At 44.8% G+C, this 25,525-nt stretch overlaps 1 protein-coding gene across 3 annotated transcripts in view; it reads left to right on the top strand.

Moving 5' to 3' along the window:
- The window catches only part of LOC121552358 (ryanodine receptor 3-like), a 279,469-nt gene that overhangs the window by 128,290 nt on the left and 125,654 nt on the right, over positions 1-25,525 (top strand). For all 3 annotated transcript variants that reach the window (XM_045211236.1, XM_045211237.1, XM_045211238.1), the window contains 6 exons: positions 20,648-20,874; positions 21,321-21,533; positions 21,739-21,951; positions 22,329-22,506; positions 23,330-23,554; positions 24,039-24,239. In XM_045211236.1, coding sequence (XP_045067171.1) covers positions 20,648-20,874; positions 21,321-21,533; positions 21,739-21,951; positions 22,329-22,506; positions 23,330-23,554; positions 24,039-24,239 — 1,257 coding nt within the window. The remainder of the gene's footprint in view (positions 1-20,647; positions 20,875-21,320; positions 21,534-21,738; positions 21,952-22,328; positions 22,507-23,329; positions 23,555-24,038; positions 24,240-25,525) is intronic.

The raw sequence follows: 25,525 nt of genomic DNA, 5'->3' as shown, positions 1-25,525 counted from the left end.
TACTATTATAGCCAGTCTGCTACTATAGCCAGTCTGCTACTATAGCCAGTCTACTATTATAGCCAGTCTGCTACTATAACCAGTCTACTATTATAGCCAGTCTGCTACTATAGCCAGTCTACTATTATAGCCAGTGTGCTACTATAGCCAGTCTACTATTATAGCCAGTCTGCTACTATAGCCAGTCTACTACTATAGCCAGTCTGCTACTATAGCCAGTCTACTATTATAGCCAGTCTGCTACTATATGTCACGATCGTCAGGAACAGATGAGGACCAAGGCGCAGCGTTGCAGGCAAACATACTCTTTATTGAGCGAAAATACGATCAAAACAACAAAGACGGTAACGTGACAGTTCACGGTAAACACAACCAACTTGAAACAAGAACCCACAAAACCAAAGGAAAAACCGACAGTTTAAATATGGCTCCCAATCAGAGACAACCAGCAAACAGCTGACACTCGTTGCCTCTGATTGGGAGTCACTCAGGCCAACATAGAAATAGGGAACATAGATCTACACACCCTGGCTCAACATAACAGTGTCCCCAGAGCCAGGGCGTGACAGTACCCCCCCCTAAAGGCGCGGACTCCGACCGAGCCAACTAAATACCACAGGGGAGGGACCGGGTGGGCACTCCGCCTTGGCGGCGGATCCGGCTCTGGGCCCGATCCCCACTCCCTCTCCAACCCCCCAAAGTACCCTGGTCCGGTCTGGCCCGCTGGCCGGAGCCGGACTGACGACACGCACCCCTGGCTTGGTGCGTGGAACAGGAACGGACCGGACCGGGCTGACGATGCCCACCCCTGGCTTGGTGCGTGGAGTAGCAACTGGCCGGACCGGGCTGACGATACACACCCCTGGCTTGGTGCGTGGCGCAGGAATGGACCGGACCGGGCTGACGATGCGCACCCCCTGGCTTGGTGCGTGGAGTAGCAACTGGCCGGACCGGTCTGACGATACGCACCCTGGCTTGGTGCGTGGAGCAGGAATGGGCCGGACTGGGCTGGCGACGCGCACCACAGACTTGGTGCGGAGAGCAGGAACGGGCCGGACAGGGCTGACGCAAACGCACCACAGACTTGGTGCGGGAGCAGGAACAGGCCGGACCGGGCTGGCGACGCGCACCACAGGTTTGGTGCGGGAGCAGGAACAGGCCGGACCGGGCTGGCGACGCGCACCACAGGTTTGGTGCGGGAGCAGGAACAGGCCGGGCCGGGCTGGCGACGCGCACCATTGGCTTGGTGCGGGGAGCAGGAACAGGCCGGGCCGGGCTGGCGACGCGCACCATAGGCTCGGTGCGGGGAGCAGGAACAGGCCGGGCCGGGCTGACGACACGCACCACAGGCTCGATGCGAGGAACAGGAACAGGCCGGACCGTACTGGGGACACACACCACTGGCCCTACGCAGGGATCAGGAACGGGCCGGACCGGACTGGTAACACACCCTAGTACCTCTCGCCGTGCCTCCACACTTTCCCTCTCCTCTGTGACCAGTGGCCCCCTTAACCTGGCGGCCTCCTCTGCACACCCGCTGGACCGCTCCATCGCGGCCTCCTGCTGCCCCGTCGTCCACGTCGTGAGCCCCCCCCTAAAAAATTTCTGGGGTTCTCTCCTCCCCGTGGACCAGGCATCCCTAGTTCTCGCCAGACTCTCACCCCACTGCTTCAAATTCCAACCTCTCTGCTCTTCACTTGGCTTGGCCCAGTCGAGACTCTTAATCCATTGCTCCATAGACCAGCCTCTCTTCTCTTCACTTAGCGGGGCCCAGTCGAGACTCCTACTCCACTGATCCCAGGTCCTTCCTCTCTCCTCTTCACGCTGCTTGGTCCAGTTTTGGTGGGTTCTTCTGTCACGATCGTCAGGAACAGATGAGGACCAAGGCGCAGCGTTGCGAGGCAAACATACTCTTTATTGAGCGAAAATACGATCAAAACAACAAAGACGGTAACGTGACAGTTCACGGTAAACACAACCAACTTGAAACAAGAACCCACAAAACCAAAGGAAAAACCGACAGTTTAAATATGGCTCCCAATCAGAGACAACCAGCAAACAGCTGACACTCGTTGCCTCTGATTGGGAGTCACTCAGGCCAACATAGAAATAGGGAACATAGATCTACACACCCTGGCTCAACATAACAGTGTCCCCAGAGCCAGGGCGTGACACTATAGCCAGTCTCACTATTATAGCAAGTCTGCTACTATAGCCAGTCTACTATTATAGCCAGTCTACTACTATAGCCAGTCTGCTACTATAACCAGTCTGCTACTATAGCCAGTCTGCTACTATAGCCAGTCTACTATTATAGCCAGTCTGCTACTATAACCAGTCTGCTATTATAGCCAGTATGCTACTATAGCCAGTCTGCTACTATAGCCAGTCTGCTATTATAGCCAGTCTGCTACTATAGCCAGTCTGCTACTATAGCCAGTATGCTACTATTGCCAGTCTGCTACTATAGCCAGTCTGCTATTATAGCCAGTCTACTACTATAGCCAGTCTGCTACTATAACCAGTCTACTATTATAGCCAGTCTGCTACTATAGCCAGTCTGCTACTTTAGCCAGTCTACTATTATAGCCAGTCTGCTATTATAGCCAGTCTGCTATTATTGCCAGTCTGCTACTATAAACAGTCTACTATTATAGCCAGTCTGCTACTATAGCCAGTCTACTATTATAGCCAGTCTACTATTATAGCCAGTCTGCTACTATAGCCAGTCTGCTACTATAGCCAGTGTGCTACTATAGCCAGTCTACTATTATAGCCAGTCTGCTACTATAGCCAGTCTACTATTATAGCCAGTCTGCTACTATAGCCAGTCTGCTACTATAGCCAGTCTACTATTATAGCCAGTCTGCTACTATAACCAGTCTGCTATTATAGCCAGTATGCTACTATAGCCAGTCTGCTACTATAGCCAGTATGCTACTATTGCCAGTCTGCTACTATAGCCAGTCTGCTATTATAGCCAGTCTACTACTATAGCCAGTATGCTACTATAGCCAGTCTGCTACTATAGCCAGTCTGCTATTATAGCCAGTCTACTACTATAGCCAGTCTGCTACTATAACCAGTCTACTATTATAGCCAGTCTGCTACTATAGCCAGTCTGCTACTTTAGCCAGTCTACTATTATAGCCAGTCTGCTATTATAGCCAGTCTGCTATTATTGCCAGTCTGCTACTATAAACAGTCTACTATTATAGCCAGTCTGCTACTATAGCCAGTCTGCTACTATAGCCAGTCTGCTACTATAGCCAGTGTGCTACTATAGCCAGTCTACTATTATAGCCAGTCTGCTACTATAGCCAGTCTACTATTATAGCCAGTCTGCTACTATAACCAGTCTACTATTATAGCCAGTCTGCTACTATAGCCAGTCTACTATTATAGCCAGTGTGCTACTATAGCCAGTCTACTATTATAGCCAGTCTGCTACTATAGCCAGTCTACTATTATAGCCAGTCTGCTACTATAGCCAGTCTATTATTATAGCCAGTCTGCTACTATAGCCAGTCTGCTACTATAGCCAGTCTGCTACTATAGCCAGTCTGCTATTATAGCCAGTCTGCTACTATAAACAGTCTACTACTATAGCCTGTCTGCTACTATAGCCAGTCTGCTACTATAGCCAGTCTGCTATTATAGCCAGTCTGCTACTATAAACAGTCTACTAATATAGCCTGTCTGCTACTATAGCCAGTGTGCTACTATAGCCAGTCTACTATTATAGCCAGTCTGCTACTATAGCCAGTCTACTATTATAGCCAGTCTGCTACTATAACCAGTCTACTATTATAGCCAGTCTGCTACTATAGCCAGTCTACTATTATAGCCAGTGTGCTACTATAGCCAGTCTACTATTATAGCCAGTCTGCTACTATAGCCAGTCTACTATTATAGCCAGTCTGCTACTATAGCCAGTCTACTATTATTGCCAGTCTGCTACTATAGCCAGTCTACTATTATAGCCAGTCTGCTACTATAACCAGTCTACTATTATAGCCTGTCTGCTACTATAGCCAGTCTGCTATTATAGCCAGTCTGCTACTATAACCAGTCTACTATTATAGCCTGTCTGCTACTATAGCCAGTCTGCTATTATTGCCAGTCTGCTACTACAACCAGTCTGCTACTATAGCCAGTCTACTACTATAAACAGTCTACTACTATAGCCTGTCTGCTACTATAGCCAGTCTGCTACTATAGCCAGTCTGCTACTATAGCCAGTCTGCTACTATAGCCAGTCTGCTATTATAGCCAGTCTGCTACTATAAAACAGTCTACTACTATAGCCTGTCTGCTACTATAGCCAGTCTGCTACTATAGCCAGTCTGCTATTATAGCCAGTCTGCTACTATAAACAGTCTACTAATATAGCCTGTCTGCTACTATAGCCAGTGTGCTACTATAGCCAGTCTACTATTATAGCCAGTCTGCTACTATAGCCAGTCTACTATTATAGCCAGTCTGCTACTATAACCAGTCTACTATTATAGCCAGTCTGCTACTATAGCCAGTCTACTATTATAGCCAGTCTGCTACTATAGCCAGTCTACTATTATTGCCAGTCTGCTACTATAGCCAGTCTACTATTATAGCCAGTCTGCTACTATAACCAGTCTACTATTATAGCCTGTCTGCTACTATAGCCAGTCTGCTATTATAGCCAGTCTGCTACTATAACCAGTCTACTATTATAGCCAGTCTGCTACTATAGCCAGTCTGCTATTATTGCCAGTCTGCTACTATAGCCAGTCTGCTACTATAGCCAGTCTGCTACTATAGCCAGTCTACTACCATAGCCAGTCTACTATTATAGCCAGTCTACTGATATAGCCAGTCTGCTACTATAGCCAGTCTGCTACTACAGCCAGTCTACTATTACAGCCAGTCTACTATTAAAGCCAGTCTGCTACTATAGCCAGTCTACTATTATAGCCAGTCTGCTACTATAGCCAGTCTACTATTATAGCCAGTCTGCTACTATAACCAGTCTACTATTATAGCCAGTCTGCTACTATAGCCAGTCTACTATTATAGCCAGTGTGCTACTATAGCCAGTCTACTATTATAGCCAGTCTGCTACTATAGCCAGTCTACTATTATAGCCAGTCTGCTACTATAGCCAGTCTATTATTATAGCCAGTCTGCTACTATAGCCAGTCTGCTACTATAGCCAGTCTGCTACTATAGCCAGTCTGCTATTATAGCCAGTCTGCTACTATAAACAGTCTACTACTATAGCCTGTCTGCTACTATAGCCAGTCTGCTACTATAGCCAGTCTGCTATTATAGCTAGTCTGCTACTATAAACAGTCTACTAATATAGCCTGTCTGCTACTATAGCCAGTGTGCTACTATAGCCAGTCTGCTATTATAGCCAGTCTGCTACTATAGCCAGTCTACTATTATAGCCAGTCTGCTACTATAACCAGTCTACTATTATAGCCAGTCTGCTACTATAGCCAGTCTACTATTATAGCCAGTGTGCTACTATAGCCAGTCTACTATTATAGCCAGTCTGCTACTATAGCCAGTCTACTATTATAGCCAGTCTGCTACTATAGCCAGTCTACTATTATAGCCAGTCTGCTACTATAGCCAGTCTACTATTATAGCCAGTCTGCTACTATAACCAGTCTACTATTATAGCCTGTCTGCTACTATAGCCAGTCTGCTATTATAGCCAGTCTGCTACTATAACCAGTCTACTATTATAGCCTGTCTGCTACTATAGCCAGTCTGCTATTATTGCCAGTCTGCTACTACAACCAGTCTGCTACTATAGCCAGTCTACTACTATAAACAGTCTACTACTATAGCCTGTCTGCTACTATAGCCAGTCTGCTAGTATAGCCAGTCTGCTACTATAGCCAGTCTGCTACTATAGCCAGTCTGCTATTATAGCCAGTCTGCTACTATAAACAGTCTACTACTATAGCCTGTCTGCTACTATAGCCAGTCTGCTACTATAGCCAGTCTGCTATTATAGCCAGTCTGCTACTATAAACAGTCTACTAATATAGCCTGTCTGCTACTATAGCCAGTGTGCTACTATAGCCAGTCTACTATTATAGCCAGTCTGCTACTATAGCCAGTCTACTATTATAGCCAGTCTGCTACTATAACCAGTCTACTATTATAGCCAGTCTGCTACTATAGCCAGTCTACTATTATAGCCAGTCTGCTACTATAGCCAGTCTACTATTATTGCCAGTCTGCTACTATAGCCAGTCTACTATTATAGCCAGTCTGCTACTATAACCAGTCTACTATTATAGCCTGTCTGCTACTATAGCCAGTCTGCTATTATAGCCAGTCTGCTACTATAACCAGTCTACTATTATAGCCAGTCTGCTACTATAGCCAGTCTGCTATTATTGCCAGTCTGCTACTATAGCCAGTCTGCTACTATAGCCAGTCTGCTACTATAGCCAGTCTACTACCATAGCCAGTCTACTATTATAGCCAGTCTACTGATATAGCCAGTCTGCTACTATAGCCAGTCTGCTACTACAGCCAGTCTACTATTATAGTCAGTCTACTACTATAGCCATTCTGCTACTATAAACAGTCTACTATTATAGCCAGTCTACTACTATAGCCAGTCTGCTACTATAGCCAGTCTGCTACTATAGCCAGTCTACTACTATAGCCAGTCTGCTACTATAGCCAGTCTGCTACTACAGCCAGTCTACTATTATAGTCAGTCTACTACTATAGCCATTCTGCTACTATAAACAGTCTACTATTATAGCCAGTCTGCTACTATTGCCAGTCAGCTACTATAGCCAGTCTACTATTATAGCCAGTCTACTACTATAACCAGTCTACTATTATAGCCAGTCTGCTACTATAGCCAGTCTACTACTATAGCCAGTCTGCTATTATAGACAGTCTGCTACTATAGCCAGTCTGCTATTATAGCCAGTCTGCTACTATAGCCAGTCTACTACTATAGCCAGTCTGCTACTATAGCCAGTCTGCTACTATAAACAGTCTACTATTATAGCCAGTCTGCTACTCTAGCCAGTCTGCTACTATAGCCAGTCTGCTACTATAAACAGTCTACTATTATAGCCAGTCTGCTACCATAGCCAGTATGCTACTATAGCCAGTCTGCTACTATATCCAGTCTGCTACTATAAACAGTCTACTATTATAGCCAGTCTGCTACTATAGCCAGTCTACTACTATAAACAGTCTACTATTATAGCCAGTCTTCTACTATAGCCAGTTTGCTACTATAGCCAGTCTACTACTATAAACAGTCTACTATTATAGCCAGTCTGCTACTATAGCCAGTCTGCTACTATAGCCAGTCTACTACTATAGCCAGTCTACTACTATAGCCAGTCTGCTACTATAGCCAGTCTACTACTATAGCCAGTCTACTACTATAGCCAGTCTGCTACTATAGCCAGTCTACTACTATAAACAGTCTACTATTATAGCCAGTCTTCTACTATAGCCAGTCTGCTACTATAGGCAGTCTACTACTATAAACAGTCTACTATTATAGCCAGTCTGCTACTATAGCCAGTCTGCTACCATAGCCAGTATGCTACTATAGCCAGTCTGCTACTATAGCCAGTCTGCTACTATAACCAGTCTACTATTATAGCCAGTCTACTATTATAGCCTGTCTGCTACTATAGCCAGTCTGCAACTATAGCCAGTCTACTATTATAGCCAGTCTGCTACTATAGCCAGTCTACTATTATAGCCAGTCTGCTACTATAGCCAGTCTACTATTATAGCCAGTCTGCTACTATAGCCAGTCTACTACTATAGCCAGTCTGCTACTATAGCCAGTCTACTACTATAGCCAGTCTGCTACTATAGCCAGTCTGCTATTATAACCAGTCTACTACTATAGCCAGTCTACTATTATAGCCAGTCTGCTACTATAGCCAGTCTGCTACTATAGCCAGTATGCTACTATAGCCAGTCTACTACTATAAACAGTCTACTATTATAGGCAGTCTGCTACTATAAACAGTCTACTATTATAGCCAGTCTGCTATTATAACCAGTCTACTATTATAGCCAGTCTACTACTATAGCCAGTCTGCTACTATAACCAGTCTGCTACTATAGCCAGTATGCTACTATAGCCAGTCTACTACTATAAACAGTCTACTATTATAGCCAGTCTACTACTATAGCCAGTCTGCTATTATAAACAGTCTACTATTATAGCCAGTCTGCTATTATAGCCAGTCTGCTATTATAGCCAGTGTGCTACTATAACCAGTCTGCTACTATATCCAGTCTACTATTATAGCCAGTCTACTATTATAGCCAGTCTGCTACTATAGCCAGTCTGCTACTATAGCCCGTCTACTATTATAGCCAGTCTGCTATTATAAACAGTCTACTATTATAGCCAGTCTGCTACTATAACCAGTCTGCTACTATATCCAGTCTACTATTATAGCCAGTCTACTACTATAGCCAGTCTGCTATTATAGCCAGTCTACTACTATAGCCAGTCTGCTATTATAGCCAGTCTGCTATTATAAACAGTCTACTATTATAGCCAGTCTGCTACTATAGCCAGTCTGCTATTATAGCCAGTCTGCTACTATAGCCAGTCTGCTACTATAACCAGTCTGCTACTATAGCCCGTCTACTATTATAGCCAGTCTGCTACTATAGCCAGTCTGCTATTATAGCCAGTCTACTACTATAGCCAGTCTGCTACTATAACCAGTCTGCTACTGTAGCCAGTCTGCTATTATAGCCAGTCTGCTACTATAGCCAGTCTGCTATTATAAACAGTCTACTATTATAGCCAGTCTGCTATTATAGCCAGTCTACTATTATAGCCAGTCTGCTACTATAGCCAGTCTACTATTATAGCCAGTCTGCTACTATAACCAGTCTACTATTATAGCCAGTCTGCTACTATAGCCAGTCTACTATTATAGCCAGTGTGCTACTATAGCCAGTCTACTATTATAGCCAGTCTGCTACTATAGCCAGTCTACTATTATAGCCAGTCTGCTACTATAGCCAGTCTGCTACTATAGCCAGGCTACTACTATAGCCAGTCTGCTATTATAACCAGTCTACTATTATAGCCAGTCTGCTACTATAGCCAGTCTGCTACTTTAGCCAGTCTACTATTATAGCCAGTCTGCTATTATAGCCAGTCTTCTATTATTGCCAGTCTGCTACTATAAACAGTCTACTATTATAGCCAGTCTGCTACTATAGCCAGTCTGCTACTATACCCAGTCTGCTACTATAGCCAGTGTGCTACTATAGCCAGTCTACTATTATAGCCAGTCTGCTACTATAGCCAGTCTACTATTATAGCCAGTCTGCTACTATAACCAGTCTACTATTATAGCCAGTCTGCTACTATAGCCAGTCTACTATTATAGCCAGTGTGCTACTATAGCCAGTCTACTATTATAGCCAGTCTGCTACTATAGCCAGTCTACTATTATAGCCAGTCTGCTACTATAGCCAGTCTGCTACTATAGCCAGTCTACGATTCAAGCCATTCTGCTATTATAGCCAGTCTGCTATTATAACCAGTCTGCGACTATAACCAGTCTGCTATTATAGCAAGTCTGCTACTATAGCCAGTCTGCTATTATAGCAAGTCTGCTACTATAGCCAGTCTGCTACTATAGCCAGTCTGCTATTATAGCCAGTCTGCGACTATAACCAGTCTGCTACTATAAACAGTCTACTATTATAGCCAGTCTACTACTATAGCCAGTCTACTACTATAGCCAGTCTGCTACTATAGCCAGACTGCTACTATAGCCAGTCTACTACTATAGCCAGTCTACTACTATAGCTAGTCTACTACTATAGCCAGTCTACTACTATTACCAGTCTACTATTATAGCCAGTCTACTACTATAGCCAGTATGCTACTATAGTCAGTCTGCTACTATAGCCAGTCTACTACTATAGCCAGTCTACTACTATAGCCAGTCTGCTACTATAGCCAGACTGCTACTATAGCCAGTCTACTACTATAACCAGTCAACTATTATAGCCAGTCTACTACTATAGCCAGTATGCTACTATAGTCAGTCTACTACTATAGCCAGTCTGCTATTATAGCCAGTCTACTACTATAACCAGTCTGCTACTATAGCCAGTCTACTACTATAACCAGTCAACTATTATAGCCAGTCTACTATTATAGCCAGTCTGCTATTATAGCCAGTCTACTACTATAGCCAGTCTGCTACTATAGCCAGTCTGCTACTATAGCCAGTCTACTACTATAGCCAGTCTACTACTATAACCAGTCTACTATTATAGCCAGTCTGCTACTATAGCCAGTCTACTATTATAGCCAGTGTGCTACTATAGCCAGTCTACTATTATAGCCAGTCTGCTACTATAGCCAGTCTACTATTATAGCCAGTCTGCTACTATAGCCAGTCTACTATTATAGCCAGTCTGCTACTATAGCCAGTCTGCTACTATAGCCAGTCTACTATTATAGCCAGTCTGCTACTATAACCAGTCTACTATTATAGCCAGTCTGCTACTATAGCCAGTCTACTATTATAGCCAGTGTGCTACTATAGCCAGTCTACTATTATAGCCAGTCTGCTACTATAGCCAGTCTACTACTATAGCCAGTCTGCTACTATAGCCAGTCTACTATTATAGCCAGTCTGCTACTATATGTCACGATCGTCAGGAACAGATGAGGACCAAGGCGCAGCGTTGCAGGCAAACATACTCTTTATTGAGCGAAAATACGATCAAAACAACAAAGACGGTAACGTGACAGTTCACGGTAAACACAACCAACTTGAAACAAGAACCCACAAAACCAAAGGAAAAACCGACAGTTTAAATATGGCTCCCAATCAGAGACAACCAGCAAACAGCTGACACTCGTTGCCTCTGATTGGGAGTCACTCAGGCCAACATAGAAATAGGGAACATAGATCTACACACCCTGGCTCAACATAACAGTGTCCCCAGAGCCAGGGGCGTGACAGTACCCCTAAAGGCGCGGACTCCGACCGAGCCAACTAAATACTACAGGGGAGGGACCGGGTGGGCACTCCGCCTTGGCGGCGGATCCGGCTCTGGGCCCGATCCCCACTCCTCTCCAACCCCCAAAGTACCCTGGTCCGGTCTGGCCCCGCTGGCCGGAGCCGACTGACGACACGCACCCCTGGCTTGGTGCGTGGAACAGGAACGGACCGACCGGGCTGACGATGCCCACCCTGGCTTGGTGCGTGGAGTAGCAACTGGCCGGACCGGGCTGACGATACACACCCCTGGCTTGGTGCGTGGCGCAGAATGGACCGGACCGGCTGACGATGCGCACCCCTGGCTTGGTGCGTGGAGTAGCAACTGGCCGGACCGGTCTGACGATACGCACCCCTGGCTTGGTGCGTGGAGCAGGAATGGGCCGGACTGGGCTGGCGACGCGCACCACAGACTTGGTGCGGAGAGCAGGAACGGGCCGGACAGGGCTGACGAAACGCACCACAGACTTGGTGCGGGAGCAGGAACAGGCCGGACCGGCTGGCGACGCGCACCACAGGTTTGGTGCGGGGAGCAGGAACAGGCCGGACCGGGCTGGCGACGCGCACCACAGGTTTGGTGCGGGGAGCAGGAACAGGCCGGGCCGGGCTGGCGACGCGCACCATTGGCGTTGGTGCGGGAGCAGGAACAGGCCGGGCCGGGCTAGCGACGCGCACCATAGGCTCGGTGCGGGAGCAGGAACAGGCCGGGCCGGGCTGACGACACGCACCACAGGCTCGATGCGAGGAACAGGAACAGGCCGGACCGTACTGGGGACACACCACTGGCCCTACGCAGGGATCAGGAACGGGCCGGACCGGACTGGTAACACACCCTAGTACCTCTCGCCGTGCCTCCACACTTTCCCTCTCCTCTGTGACCAGTGGCCCCCTTAACCTGGCGGCCTCCTCTGCACACCCGCTGACCGCTCCATCGCGGCCTCCTGCTGCCCCGGTCGTCCCACGTCGTGAGCCCCCCTAAAAAATTTCTGGGGTTCTCTCCTCCCCGTGGACCAGGCATCCCTAGTTCTCGCCAGACTCTCACCCCACTGCTTCAAATTCCAACCTCTCTGCTCTTCACTTGGCTTGGCCCAGTCGAGACTCTTAATCCATTGCTCCATAGACCAGCCTCTCTTCTCTTCACTTAGCGGGGCCCAGTCGAGACTCCTACTCCACTGATCCCAGGTCCTTCCTCTCTCCTCTTCACGCTGCTTGGTCCAGTTTTGGTGGGTTCTTCTGTCACGATCGTCAGGAACAGATGAGGACCAAGGCGCAGCGTTGCAGGCAAACATACTCTTTATTGAGCGAAAATACGATCAAAACAACAAAGACGGTAACGTGACAGTTCACGGTAAACACAACCAACTTGAAACAAGAACCCACAAAACCAAAGGAAAAACCGACAGTTTAAATATGGCTCCCAATCAGAGACAACCAGCAAACAGCTGACACTCGTTGCCTCTGATTGGGAGTCACTCAGGCCAACATAGAAATAGGGAACATAGATCTACACACCCTGGCTCAACATAACAGTGTCCCCAGAGCCAGGGCGTGACACTATAGCCAGTCTACTATTATAGCAAGTCTGCTACTATAGCCAGTCTACTATTATAGCCAGTCTACTACTATAGCCAGTCTGCTACTATAACCAGTCTGCTACTATAGCCAGTCTGCTACTATAGCCAGTCTACTATTATAGCCAGTCTGCTACTATAACCAGTCTGCTATTATAGCCAGTATGCTACTATAGCCAGTCTGCTACTATAGCCAGTCTGCTATTATAGCCAGTCTGCTACTATAGCCAGTCTGCTACTATAGCCAGTATGCTACTATTGCCAGTCTGCTACTATAGCCAGTCTGCTATTATAGCCAGTCTACTACTATAGCCAGTCTGCTACTATAACCAGTCTACTATTATAGCCAGTCTGCTACTATAGCCAGTCTGCTACTTTAGCCAGTCTACTATTATAGCCAGTCTGCTATTATAGCCAGTCTGCTATTATTGCCAGTCTGCTACTATAAACAGTCTACTATTATAGCCAGTCTGCTACTATAGCCAGTCTACTATTATAGCCAGTCTACTATTATAGCCAGTCTGCTACTATAGCCAGTCTGCTACTATAGCCAGTGTGCTACTATAGCCAGTCTACTATTATAGCCAGTCTGCTACTATAGCCAGTCTACTATTATAGCCAGTCTGCTACTATAGCCAGTCTGCTACTATAGCCAGTCTACTATTATAGCCAGTCTGCTACTATAACCAGTCTGCTATTATAGCCAGTATGCTACTATAGCCAGTCTGCTACTATAGCCAGTATGCTACTATTGCCAGTCTGCTACTATAGCCAGTCTGCTATATAGCCAGTCTACTACTATAGCCAGTATGCTACTATAGCCAGTCTGCTACTATAGCCAGTCTGCTATTATAGCCAGTCTACTACTATAGCCAGTCTGCTACTATAACCAGTCTACTATTATAGCCAGTCTGCTACTATAGCCAGTCTGCTACTATTAGCCAGTCTGCTATTATAGCCAGTCTGCTATTATTGCCAGTCTGCTACTATAAACAGTCTACTATTATAGCCAGTCTGCTACTATAGCCAGTCTGCTACTATAGCCAGTCTGCTACTATAGCCAGTGTGCTACTATAGCCAGTCTACTATTATAGCCAGTCTGCTACTATAGCCAGTCTACTATTATAGCCAGTCTGCTACTATAACCAGTCTACTATTATAGCCAGTCTGCTACTATAGCCAGTCTACTATTATAGCCAGTGTGCTACTATAGCCAGTCTACTATTATAGCCAGTCTGCTACTATAGCCAGTCTACTATTATAGCCAGTCTGCTACTATAGCCAGTCTATTATTATAGCCAGTCTGCTACTATAGCCAGTCTGCTACTATAGCCAGTCTGCTACTATAGCCAGTCTGCTATTATAGCCAGTCTGCTACTATAAACAGTCTACTACTATAGCCTGTCTGCTACTATAGCCAGTCTGCTACTATAGCCAGTCTGCTATTATAGCCAGTCTGCTACTATAAACAGTCTACTAATATAGCCTGTCTGCTACTATAGCCAGTGTGCTACTATAGCCAGTCTACTATTATAGCCAGTCTGCTACTATAGCCAGTCTACTATTATAGCCAGTCTGCTACTATAACCAGTCTACTATTATAGCCAGTCTGCTACTATAGCCAGTCTACTATTATAGCCAGTGTGCTACTATAGCCAGTCTACTATTATAGCCAGTCTGCTACTATAGCCAGTCTACTATTATAGCCAGTCTGCTACTATAGCCAGTCTACTATTATTGCCAGTCTGCTACTATAGCCAGTCTACTATTATAGCCAGTCTGCTACTATAACCAGTCTACTATTATAGCCTGTCTGCTACTATAGCCAGTCTGCTATTATAGCCAGTCTGCTACTATAACCAGTGTACTATTATAGCCTGTCTGCTACTATAGCCAGTCTGCTATTATTGCCAGTCTGCTACTACAACCAGTCTGCTACTATAGCCAGTCTACTACTATAAACAGTCTACTACTATAGCCTGTCTGCTACTATAGCCAGTCTGCTACTATAGCCAGTCTGCTACTATAGCCAGTCTGCTACTATAGCCAGTCTGCTATTATAGCCAGTCTGCTACTATAAACAGTCTACTACTATAGCCTGTCTGCTACTATAGCCAGTCTGCTACTATAGCCAGTCTGCTATTATAGCCAGTCTGCTACTATAAACAGTCTACTAATATAGCCTGTCTGCTACTATAGCCAGTGTGCTACTATAGCCAGTCTACTATTATAGCCAGTCTGCTACTATAGCCAGTCTACTATTATAGCCAGTCTGCTACTATAACCAGTCTACTATTATAGCCAGTCTGCTACTATAGCCAGTCTACTATTATAGCCAGTCTGCTACTATAGCCAGTCTACTATTATGCCAGTCTGCTACTATAGCCAGTCTACTATTATAGCCAGTCTGCTACTATAACCAGTCTACTATTATAGCCTGTCTGCTACTATAGCCAGTCTGCTATTATAGCCAGTCTGCTACTATAACCAGTCTACTATTATAGCCAGTCTGCTACTATAGCCAGTCTGCTATTATTGCCAGTCTGCTACTATAGCCAGTCTGCTACTATAGCCAGTCTGCTACTATAGCCAGTCTACTACCATAGCCAGTCTACTATTATAGCCAGTCTACTGATATAGCCAGTCTGCTACTATAGCCAGTCTGCTACTACAGCCAGTCTACTATTACAGCCAGTCTACTATTAAAGCCAGTCTGCTACTATAGCCAGTCTACTATTATAGCCAGTCTGCTACTATAGCCAGTCTACTATTATAGCCAGTCTCCGCTACTATAACCAGTCTACTATTATAGCCAGTCTGCTACTATAGCCAGTCTACTATTATAGCCAGTGTGCTACTATAGCCAGTCTACTATTATAGCCAGTCTGCTACTATAGCCAGTCTACTATTATAGCCAGTCTGCTACTATAGCCAGTCTATTATTATAGCCAGTCTGCTACTATAGCCAGTCTGCTACTATAGCCAGTCTGCTACTATAGCCAGTCTGCTATTATAGCCAGTCTGCTACTATAAACAGTCTACTATATAGCCTGTCTGCTACTATAGCCAGTCTGCTACTATAGCCAGTCTGCTATTATAGCCAGTCTGCTACTATAAACAGTCTACTAATATAGCCTGTCTGCTACTATAGCCAGTGTGCTACTATAGCCAGTCTACTATTATAGCCAGTCTGCTACTATAGCCAGTCTACTATTATAGCCAGTCTGCTACTATAACCAGTCTACTATTATAGCCAGTCTGCTACTATAGCCAGTCTACTATTATAGCCAGTGTGCTACTATAGCCAGTCTACTATTATAGCCAGTCTGCTACTATAGCCAGTCTACTATTATAGCCAGTCTGCTACTATAGCCAGTCTACTATTATTGCCAGTCTGCTACTATAGCCAGTCTACTATTATAGCCAGTCTGCTACTATAACCAGTCTACTATTATAGCCTGTCTGCTACTATAGCCAGTCTGCTATTATAGCCAGTCTGCTACTATAACCAGTCTACTATTATAGCCTGTCTGCTACTATAGCCAGTCTGCTATTATTGCCAGTCTGCTACTACAACCAGTCTGCTACTATAGCCAGTCTACTACTATAAACAGTCTACTACTATAGCCTGTCTGCTACTATAGCCAGTCTGCTAGTATAGCCAGTCTGCTACTATAGCCAGTCTGCTACTATAGCCAGTCTGCTATTATAGCCAGTCTGCTACTATAAACAGTCTACTACTATAGCCTGTCTGCTACTATAGCCAGTCTGCTACTATAGCCAGTCTGCTATTATAGCCAGTCTGCTACTATAAACAGTCTACTAATATAGCCTGTCTGCTACTATAGCCAGTGTGCTACTATAGCCAGTCTACTATTATAGCCAGTCTGCTACTATAGCCAGTCTACTATTATAGCCAGTCTGCTACTATAACCAGTCTACTATTATAGCCAGTCTGCTACTATAGCCAGTCTACTATATAGCCAGTCTGCTACTATAGCCAGTCTACTATTATTGCCAGTCTGCTACTATAGCCAGTCTACTATTATAGCCAGTCTGCTACTATAACCAGTCTACTATTATCGCCTGTCTGCTACTATAGCCAGTCTGCTATTATAGCCAGTCTGCTACTATAACCAGTCTACTATTATAGCCAGTCTGCTACTATAGCCAGTCTGCTATTGTTGCCAGTCTGCTACTATAGCCAGTCTGCTACTATAGCCAGTCTGCTACTATAGCCAGTCTACTACCATAGCCAGTCTACTATTATAGCCAGTCTACTGATATAGCCAGTCTGCTACTATAGCCAGTCTGCTACTACAGCCAGTCTACTATTACAGCCAGTCTACTATTAAAGCCAGTCTGCTACTATAGCCAGTCTACTATTATAGCCAGTCTACTACTATAGCCAGTCTGCTACTATAGCCAGTCTGCTACTATAGCCAGTCTACTATTACAGCCAGTCTACTATTATAGCCAGTCTTCTACTATAAACAGTCTACTATTATAGTCAGTCTACTACTATAGCCATTCTGCTACTATAAACAGTCTACTATTATAGCCAGTCTGCTACTATTGCCAGTCAGCTACTATAGCCAGTCTACTATTATAGCCAGTCTACTACTATAACCAGTCTACTATTATAGCCAGTCTACTATTATAGCCAGTCTACTACTATAGCCAGTCTGCTATTATAGACAGTCTGCTACTATAGCCAGTCTGCTATTATAGCCAGTCTGCTACTATAGCCAGTCTACTACTATAGCCAGTCTGCTACTATAGCCAGTCTACTACTATAAACAGTCTACTATTATAGCCAGTCTGCTACTCTAGCCAGTCTGCTACTATAGCCAGTCTGCTACTATAACCAGTCTACTATTATAGCCAGTCTGCTACTATAGCCAGTCTGCTACTATAGCCAGTCTGCTACTATAGCCAGTCTGCTACTATAAACAGTCTACTATTATAGCCAGTCTGCTACTATAGCCAGTCTACTACTATAAACAGTCTACTATTATAGCCAGTCTTCTACTATAGCCAGTCTGCTACTATAGCCAGTCTACTACTATAAACAGTCTACTATTATAGCCAGTCTGCTACTATAGCCAGTCTGCTACTATAGCCAGTCTACTACTATAGCCAGTCTACTACTATAGCCAGTCTGCTACTATAGCCAGTCTACCACTATAGCCAGTCTACTACTATAGCCAGTCTGCTACTATAGCCAGTCTACTACTATAAACAGTCTACTATTATAGCCAGTCTTCTACTATAGCCAGTCTGCTACTATAGCCAGTCTACTACTATAAACAGTCTACTATTATAGCCAGTCTGCTACTATAGCCAGTCTGCTACCATAGCCAGTATGCTACTATAGCCAGTCTGCTACTATAGCCAGTCTGCTACTAAACTAGTCACTATTATAGCTAGTCTACTATTATAGCCTTGTCTGCTACTATAGCCAGTCTGCTATTATAGCCAGTCTACTATTATAGCCAGTCTGCTACTATAGCCAGTCTACTATTATAGCCAGTCTGCTACTATAGCCAGTCTACTATTATAGCCAGTCTGCTACTATAGCCAGGTCTACTACTATAGCCAGTCTGCTACTATAGCCAGTCTACTACTATAGCCAGTCTGCTACTATAGCCAGTCTGCTATTATAACCAGTCTACTACTATAGCTAGTCTACTATTATAGCCAGTCTGCTACTATAGCCAGTCTGCTACTATAGCCAGTATGCTACTATAGCCAGTCTACTACTATAAACAGTCTACTATTATAGGCAGTCTGCTACTATAAACAGTCTACTATTATAGCCAGTCTGCTATTATAACCAGTCTACTATTATAGCCAGTCTTTTACTATAGCCAGTCTGCTACTATAACCAGTCTGCTACTATAGCCAGTATGCTACTATAGCCAGTCTACTACTATAAACAGTCTACTATTATAGCCAGTCTACTACTATAGCCAGTCTGCTATTATAAACAGTCTACTATTATAGCCAGTCTGCTATTATAGCCAGTCTGCTATTATAGCCAGTCTGCTACTATAACCAGTCTGCTACTATATCCAGTCTACTATTATAGCCAGTCTACTATTATAGCCAGTCTGCTACTATAGCCAGTCTGCTACTATAGCCCGTCTACTATTATAGCCAGTCTGCTATTATAAACAGTCTACTATTATAGCCAGTCTGCTACTATAACCAGTCTGCTACTATATCCAGTCTACTATTATAGCCAGTCTACTACTATAGCCAGTCTGCTATTATAGCCAGTCTACTACTATAGCCAGGCATTATAGCCAGTCTGCTATTATAAACAGTCTACTATTATAGCCAGTCTGCTACTATAGCCAGTCTGCTATTATAGCCAGTCTGCTACTATAGCCAGTCTGCTACTATAACCAGTCTGCTACTATAGCCCGTCTACTATTATAGCCAGTCTGCTACTATAGCCAGTCTGCTATTATAGCCAGTCTACTACTATAGCCAGTCTGCTACTATAACCAGTCTGCTACTGTAGCCAGTCTGCTATTATAGCCAGTCTGCTACTATAGCCAGTCTGCTATTATAAACAGTCTACTATTATAGCCAGTCTGCTATTATAGCCAGTCTACTATTATAGCCAGTCTGCTACTATAGCCAGTCTACTACTATAGCCAGTCTGCTACTATAGCCAGTCTGCTACTATAAACAGTCTACTATTATAGCCAGTCTGCTACTATAGCCAGTCTGCTACTATAAACAGTCTACTATTTTAGCCAGTCTGCTACTATAGCCAGTCTGCTACTATAGCCAGTCTACTATTATAGCCAGTCTACTATTATAGCCGGTCTGCTACTATAGCCAGTCTACTATTTTAGCCAGTCTGCTACTATAGCCAGTCTACTATTATAGCCAGTCTACTATTATAGCCAGTCTGCTATTATAGCCAGTCTGCTACTATAGCCAGTCTACTACTATAGCCAGTCTACTACTATAAACAGTCTACTATTATAGCCAGTCTGCTAGTATAAACAGTCTACTATTATAGCCAGTCTGCTACTATAACCAGTCTACTACTATAAACAGTCTACTATTATAGTCAGTCTACTACTATAGCCAGTCTGCTACTATAAACAGTCTACTATTTTAGCCAGTCTGCTACTATAGCCAGTCTGCTACTATAGCCAGTCTACTATTATAGCCAGTCTACTATTATAGCCGGTCTGCTACTATAGCCAGTCTACTATTTTAGCCAGTCTGCTACTATAGCCAGTCTACTATTATAGCCAGTCTACTATTATAGCCAGTCTGCTATTATAGCCAGTCTGCTACTATAGCCAGTCTACTACTATAGCCAGTCTACTACTATAAACAGTCTACTATTATAGCCAGTCTGCTAGTATAAACAGTCTACTATTATAGCCAGTCTGCTACTATAAACAGTCTACTATTATAGCCAGTCTAAAAATGTTTTACTCATAAACTCATTAAAAAAGATGGGTAATTAACTGATGTGAATCTTTCCTAGTACTGTTAAAGGTCCAATGCAGCTCTTTTTATCTCAATGTCAAATAATTTCTGGGTAATCAAGAACCTTACTGTGATTGTTTTCAATTAAAATTGTCAAAAAGAATAAAAATATCTTCTTAGCAAGAGCAATTTCCCAAGCAAGAATTTAGCTAGGACTGTCGAGGAGTTATCTGAGTAGGTAGGGGAAAACTGAAAACTAACTGTTATTGGCAGAGAGATTTGAAACAATCTTTCTTATTGGTCTATTAAATTATTTACCGTATGGTGATGTCACCAGGCAGGCCAAAACTCTTTTCAAACAGCTCTTACACTAAAAGGGCATTAGCAACATTTTCACAGTATTATTCCAACCTCATAGTGTGGAAATATATATAAAACACAGGAAAATCAAATTTGTGACTGCACTGGGCCTAACACAGAATTTCCCTCTCCCTCCTTCTTCCCCCCCCTCTCTCTCTCCCTCCCCCTCTCTCTCTCTCTCTCTCTCTCTCTCTCTCTCTATCTGCCTCTCCCCAGGGCGCCATGCCCCTGTCATCGGCCATCTTTAAGAGTGAGCAGCGTAACCCTGTGCCCCAATGTCCTCCGCGTCTTGACGTTCAGACCATCGTAGCGGTGCTGTGGAGCCGTATGCCCAACACCTTCCTCACCGTGGAGACTGCCAGGGTCTCAGAGAGACACGGCTGGGTGGTGCAGTGTCTGGAGCCCCTGCAGATGATGGCTGTTCATATACCTGAGGAAAACAGGTGGCTGATGCAGACACGCTATCTGAAATCAATACCTAGCCTCTACCCCTAGCCCTAGCCCTAGATACTTCTCATGGATTTGAAAGGATTAGATAAATGTGGGAATATCTTGCTCATTTATCCCTCTGGTGGGCTAGGTGGAGTTTAAAAAAATATATTTCTTAAACCCATTTATTGCTTAGCCACTCTCTCTCTTTGCTATCTTCTCTCTCTCTCCTCCCCCTCCTCCCCTCCTCTCCTCCCCTCCTCCCCACCTCCCCCTCCCCCTCCCCTCCTCCTCTTCTTCTCCCCTCCTCTCCTCCTCCCTTCTCCATCCCTCCTCTCCTCCCATTCTCCTCCCCTCCCCTCCTCCTCTCCTCCTCCCCTCCTCTCCTCCTCCCCTCCTCTCCTCCCTCCCCTCCTCCTCCCCTCCTCCCTTCTCCATCTCTCCCCTCCACTCCCCTTAGATGTCTGGACATCCTGGAGCTATCAGAGGTAGAGGGTCTGAGGAAGTTCCACTATCACACCCTGAAGCTCTACTGTGCCCTCAGCGCATTGGGCAACACCCGGGTGGCACATGCCCTCTGCTCCCACCTCGACCAATCGCAGCTGCTCTACACCATCGACAACCAATACCTGTCCGGCATGCTGAGAGAGGGCTTCTATAATGTTCTTATGAGGTGGGTGATGAGTTCATTGGTTGGTGGATGAGGTCTTTATAATGAACAGGGTGTTTACGCACTTGGAAAATAAGTATTTTATTGAAATCTATTATTATGCTGATAATTTATTGGTTGATTGACTGACTGTTTAATTGATTGATTGCTTGATTGGTTGGTTGATATATTGATCAATTGATTGATTGATTGATTGACCTACCACCAGCATCCACCTAGAGACAGCGAAGGAGGCTCGTCTGATGATGAACAACGAGTTTATCATCCCCGTGACCGATGAGACGCGCTCCATCAAGCTGTTCCCTGATGAGTCCAAGAGACACTCTCTACCCGGTGTAGGCGTCAGCACCTCTCTGAAACCACGCCTCAACTTCTCCCCTCTCTCCTTCATCACCACCAAGAAACAGCAGCGCCTCCACAGGTCAGGGTTTTACTACTTTACTTCAATTCTATAGTACTTTTTATCAAGCTGTAATGCTTTTAGACTTCAGATTACATATTATTTCAAATCATTTCAAATGCTTACTCTGGGCTTGATTGAGCTTGCCTGGTTTAATGGACCAATAGAATAGTCACAAAATTGTAAACCCGCCCATCTGGCACTTTAGACAGGCTAGAACAAACGCTCAAAGTCGGTTAAAGATTTCAAATAGTATTTTTTGACCCAGCTCTGCTACAGGTTTAGTTTTTTACTACTTTGACTTTAAATGTTTATAGTAATTTTTATTATGTTATACTTATAACGCCTTGGGTACAACAAATGCACTATAAAATACATTATTATAATGATTCTTCCAGCCCCCAGATCCCCCTGGGCATCCTGAAGGAGAAGGCCATCAGCATGCTGACTGAAGCGGTGCAGGGAGGAGGCTGTCACATCAGAGACCCAGTAGGGGGCAGTGTGGAGTACCAGTTTGTCCCCATCCTCAAGCTCATCGGGACCCTGCTGATAATGGGGGTTCTCACCAGCGAGGAGGTGAGGTTTAGTCCTGTCTGTGAAGATCAGTTGGTATGGTGTGTGAGCGTGGCGCTAGCAAAGCCAGGGTCGTATTCATTAGAAACTAAATGAAAGCAAACAGACTGGAACAGTTCTGCTTCAGTGTGCACTGTGCACTAATGAATACAACCCAGGGTTGTAGGTTTAATTCCTGCTGGTGTGACATGTAGAAAAAATGTATGTTCTTTAAGTGGCTTTGGATAAATATAGTGTCTGCTAAATGGCATATACAGGTAACTACCAAAATAAAGGAAACACCAACATAAAGTGTCTTAATAGGGCGTTGGGCCACCACGAGCCAGAACAGCTTCAATGGACCTTGGCATAGATTCTACAAGTGTCTGGAACTCTATTGGAGGGATGCGACACCATTCTTCCACAAGAAATTCCATCATTTGGTGTTTTGTTGTGGAAAACGCTGTCTCAGGCGCTGCTCCAGAATCTCCCATAAGTTTTCAATTGGGTTGAGATCTGGTGACTGAGACGGGCCATGGTATATGGTTTACATCATTGTCATGCTCATCAAACCCTTCATTGGCCACTCGTGCCCTGTGGATGGGGGCATTGTCATCCTATGGGGGCATAGCCATGGTAGCCAAAATAATGGCCTGCAGCATTTTTATACATGACCCTAAGCATGATGGGATGTTAATTGCTTATTATCTCAGGTACCACACCTGTGTGGAAACACCTGCTTTCAATATACTTTGTATCCCTCATTTACTCAAGTGTTTCCTTTATTTGGCAGTTACCTGTATATGCTGAACATTTCAAATATGTGTCATGTTTTTTCATGTACTAGGTGAGGCTGATCCTGCTCCTCATCGATCCCAACGTGTTCGGGGAGCCAGAGGAGGAGGAGGCGAAGGTGGAGGAGGTGGAGGCAGCAGCAGGAGGAGGAGAGAAGGAGGAGGTGAGCAGCAACGAGGTGAAGGCTGTGGAGGCTGGTGAGGAGGAGACCAAGGAGGTCAAACCGCCCATCAAGGGACTGCTGGAGAAGACACTGCCTGAGTCTGTCAAACGGCAGGTAGGAGAGAGTGCGCCCCCGCACACACACACACACACACACACACACACACACACACACACACACACACTCACACACACACCCTCAGTGTCTCACACACTGGCAGAGTTGTTGAAGCACCGGGTGTTCAATCCCAGCTAAATGAACTGTTACGAAATAAATTGGCTGGGTTACTTAATCAAATTGAATATACCAGCAAAATCGTTACCATCAAAAACGATTATCAGAGAAAACAACTTGTTTAACACTAAAACATTATTGGTACATCACATGTAACAAAAGTAGGTATGTACTAACTATAGGACTGTACTGTATAAGGAATACTGACTGAAGTACCCCTCTCTACTAGGTAATACTAACTTTGTTGGAATTAAAGAGCAATCCACAACTCAATTCAGAATTGAGCCCAACCCTGTTGTGTACTGCACTGTACTGTCCATGATCCAACATGATCTAACTCTCTCTTCTCTCTCTTCTCTGCTAGATGTGTGAGCTGCTGCACTACTTCTGTGACTGTGAGTTGAAGCAGCGTATCGAGGCCATCGTCTCCTTCTCAGACAGCTTCGTGTCCAAGCTGCAGTACAATCAGAAGTTCAGGTACAACCAACTGATGCTGGCCCTCAACATGTCTGCTGCCGTCACCGCCAAGAAGACCAAGGAGTTCAGATCGCCTCCACAGGAGCAGGTACTGTTTTAGTCGTTCTTTGCAGAAAAACGTACCGACGTTCAACCATGTTGTTAAGAAGAAGCAGTTGTTCTGTTTTGTCTTTCAGTATTCTCGACATTTGGCAGACGTTCTTATTTAGTATGAGAATCAGAAAGAATTACCTTCATCCAACAATCTTGATAAAAATGTGAAAAAGGCTAAAACTGCCATAAAATAAGGTAACCGAAAGTAAAACCTTCATTTTAAAACATTTCTGGAAAGAAATAGATGCAATTAAAAGTTCAAGCACAGCAAGAACCCCCAAAATACCAAAAGGCAGGGCCCCACTTGACCAGTCCATGGACCCTTCTAAAGCCTTAAATCATAAGACAGATATATCCCACTGGGCACAGACGTCAATTCAACGTCTATTCCACGTTGGTTCAACATAATTTCATTGAAATGAAGTAGAAACAACGTTGATTCAACACGTGTGTGCCCAGTGGGATCTGTCTCTAACAACTCAGCTTCACAGTTAACCTTAATCCCAACCCAGCCTCTCAAAGTTAACCCTAACCCCAACCCAGCCTCTCACAGTTAACCCTAACCCCAACCCAGCCTCTCACAGTAAACCCTAACCCCAACCCAGCCTCTCACAGTTAACCCTAACCCCAACCCAGCCTCCTACAGTTAACCCTAACCCCAACCCAGCCTCTCACAGTAAACCCTAACCCCAACACAGCCTCTGTCAGTTAACCCTAACCCCAACCCAGCCTCTCACAGTTAACCCTAACCCCAACACAGCCTCTGTCAGTTAACCCTAACCCCAACGCAGCCTCTCACAGTTAACCCTAACCCCAACACAGCCTCTGTCAGTTAACCCTAACCCCAACCCAGCCTCTCACAGTTAACCCTAACCCCAACCCAGCCTCTCACAGTTAACCCTAACCCCAACCCAGCCTCTCACAGTTAACCCTAACCCCAACACAGCCTCTGTCAGTTAACCCTAACCCCAACCCAGCCTCTGACAGTTGTCCCTGGTGGCAGCTATACTGATATTAGGTTCCTTCAGTTTGGGTGTTGAGTCTAACTGTAAATGCTCTGTCAGCGCATTAGATCTAGGATCAGATTACCCTTACCCTAATCATATTCTTAACCATTGCATAAATATATGTGTCAGTGGTTTTGGCTAACTTGTGAATACTGCTCAGCAGTTAAAGGTGCAGCAATAGAAGCTGTAAATGGAATGCACTAGCATGGCTATGCAATGCAGTTGGGGGTACGCCAAATAAAAATGTGATTCACATTTTCAAACAGTCCATTTA

The sequence above is a fragment of the Coregonus clupeaformis genome, chromosome 36 (assembly GCF_020615455.1).
Source record: "Coregonus clupeaformis isolate EN_2021a chromosome 36, ASM2061545v1, whole genome shotgun sequence".
Taxonomy (NCBI): domain Eukaryota; kingdom Metazoa; phylum Chordata; class Actinopteri; order Salmoniformes; family Salmonidae; genus Coregonus; species Coregonus clupeaformis.
The sequence above is the reverse complement of the archived record's forward strand: the minus strand, read 5'-3'. Positions and strand labels throughout refer to the sequence as shown.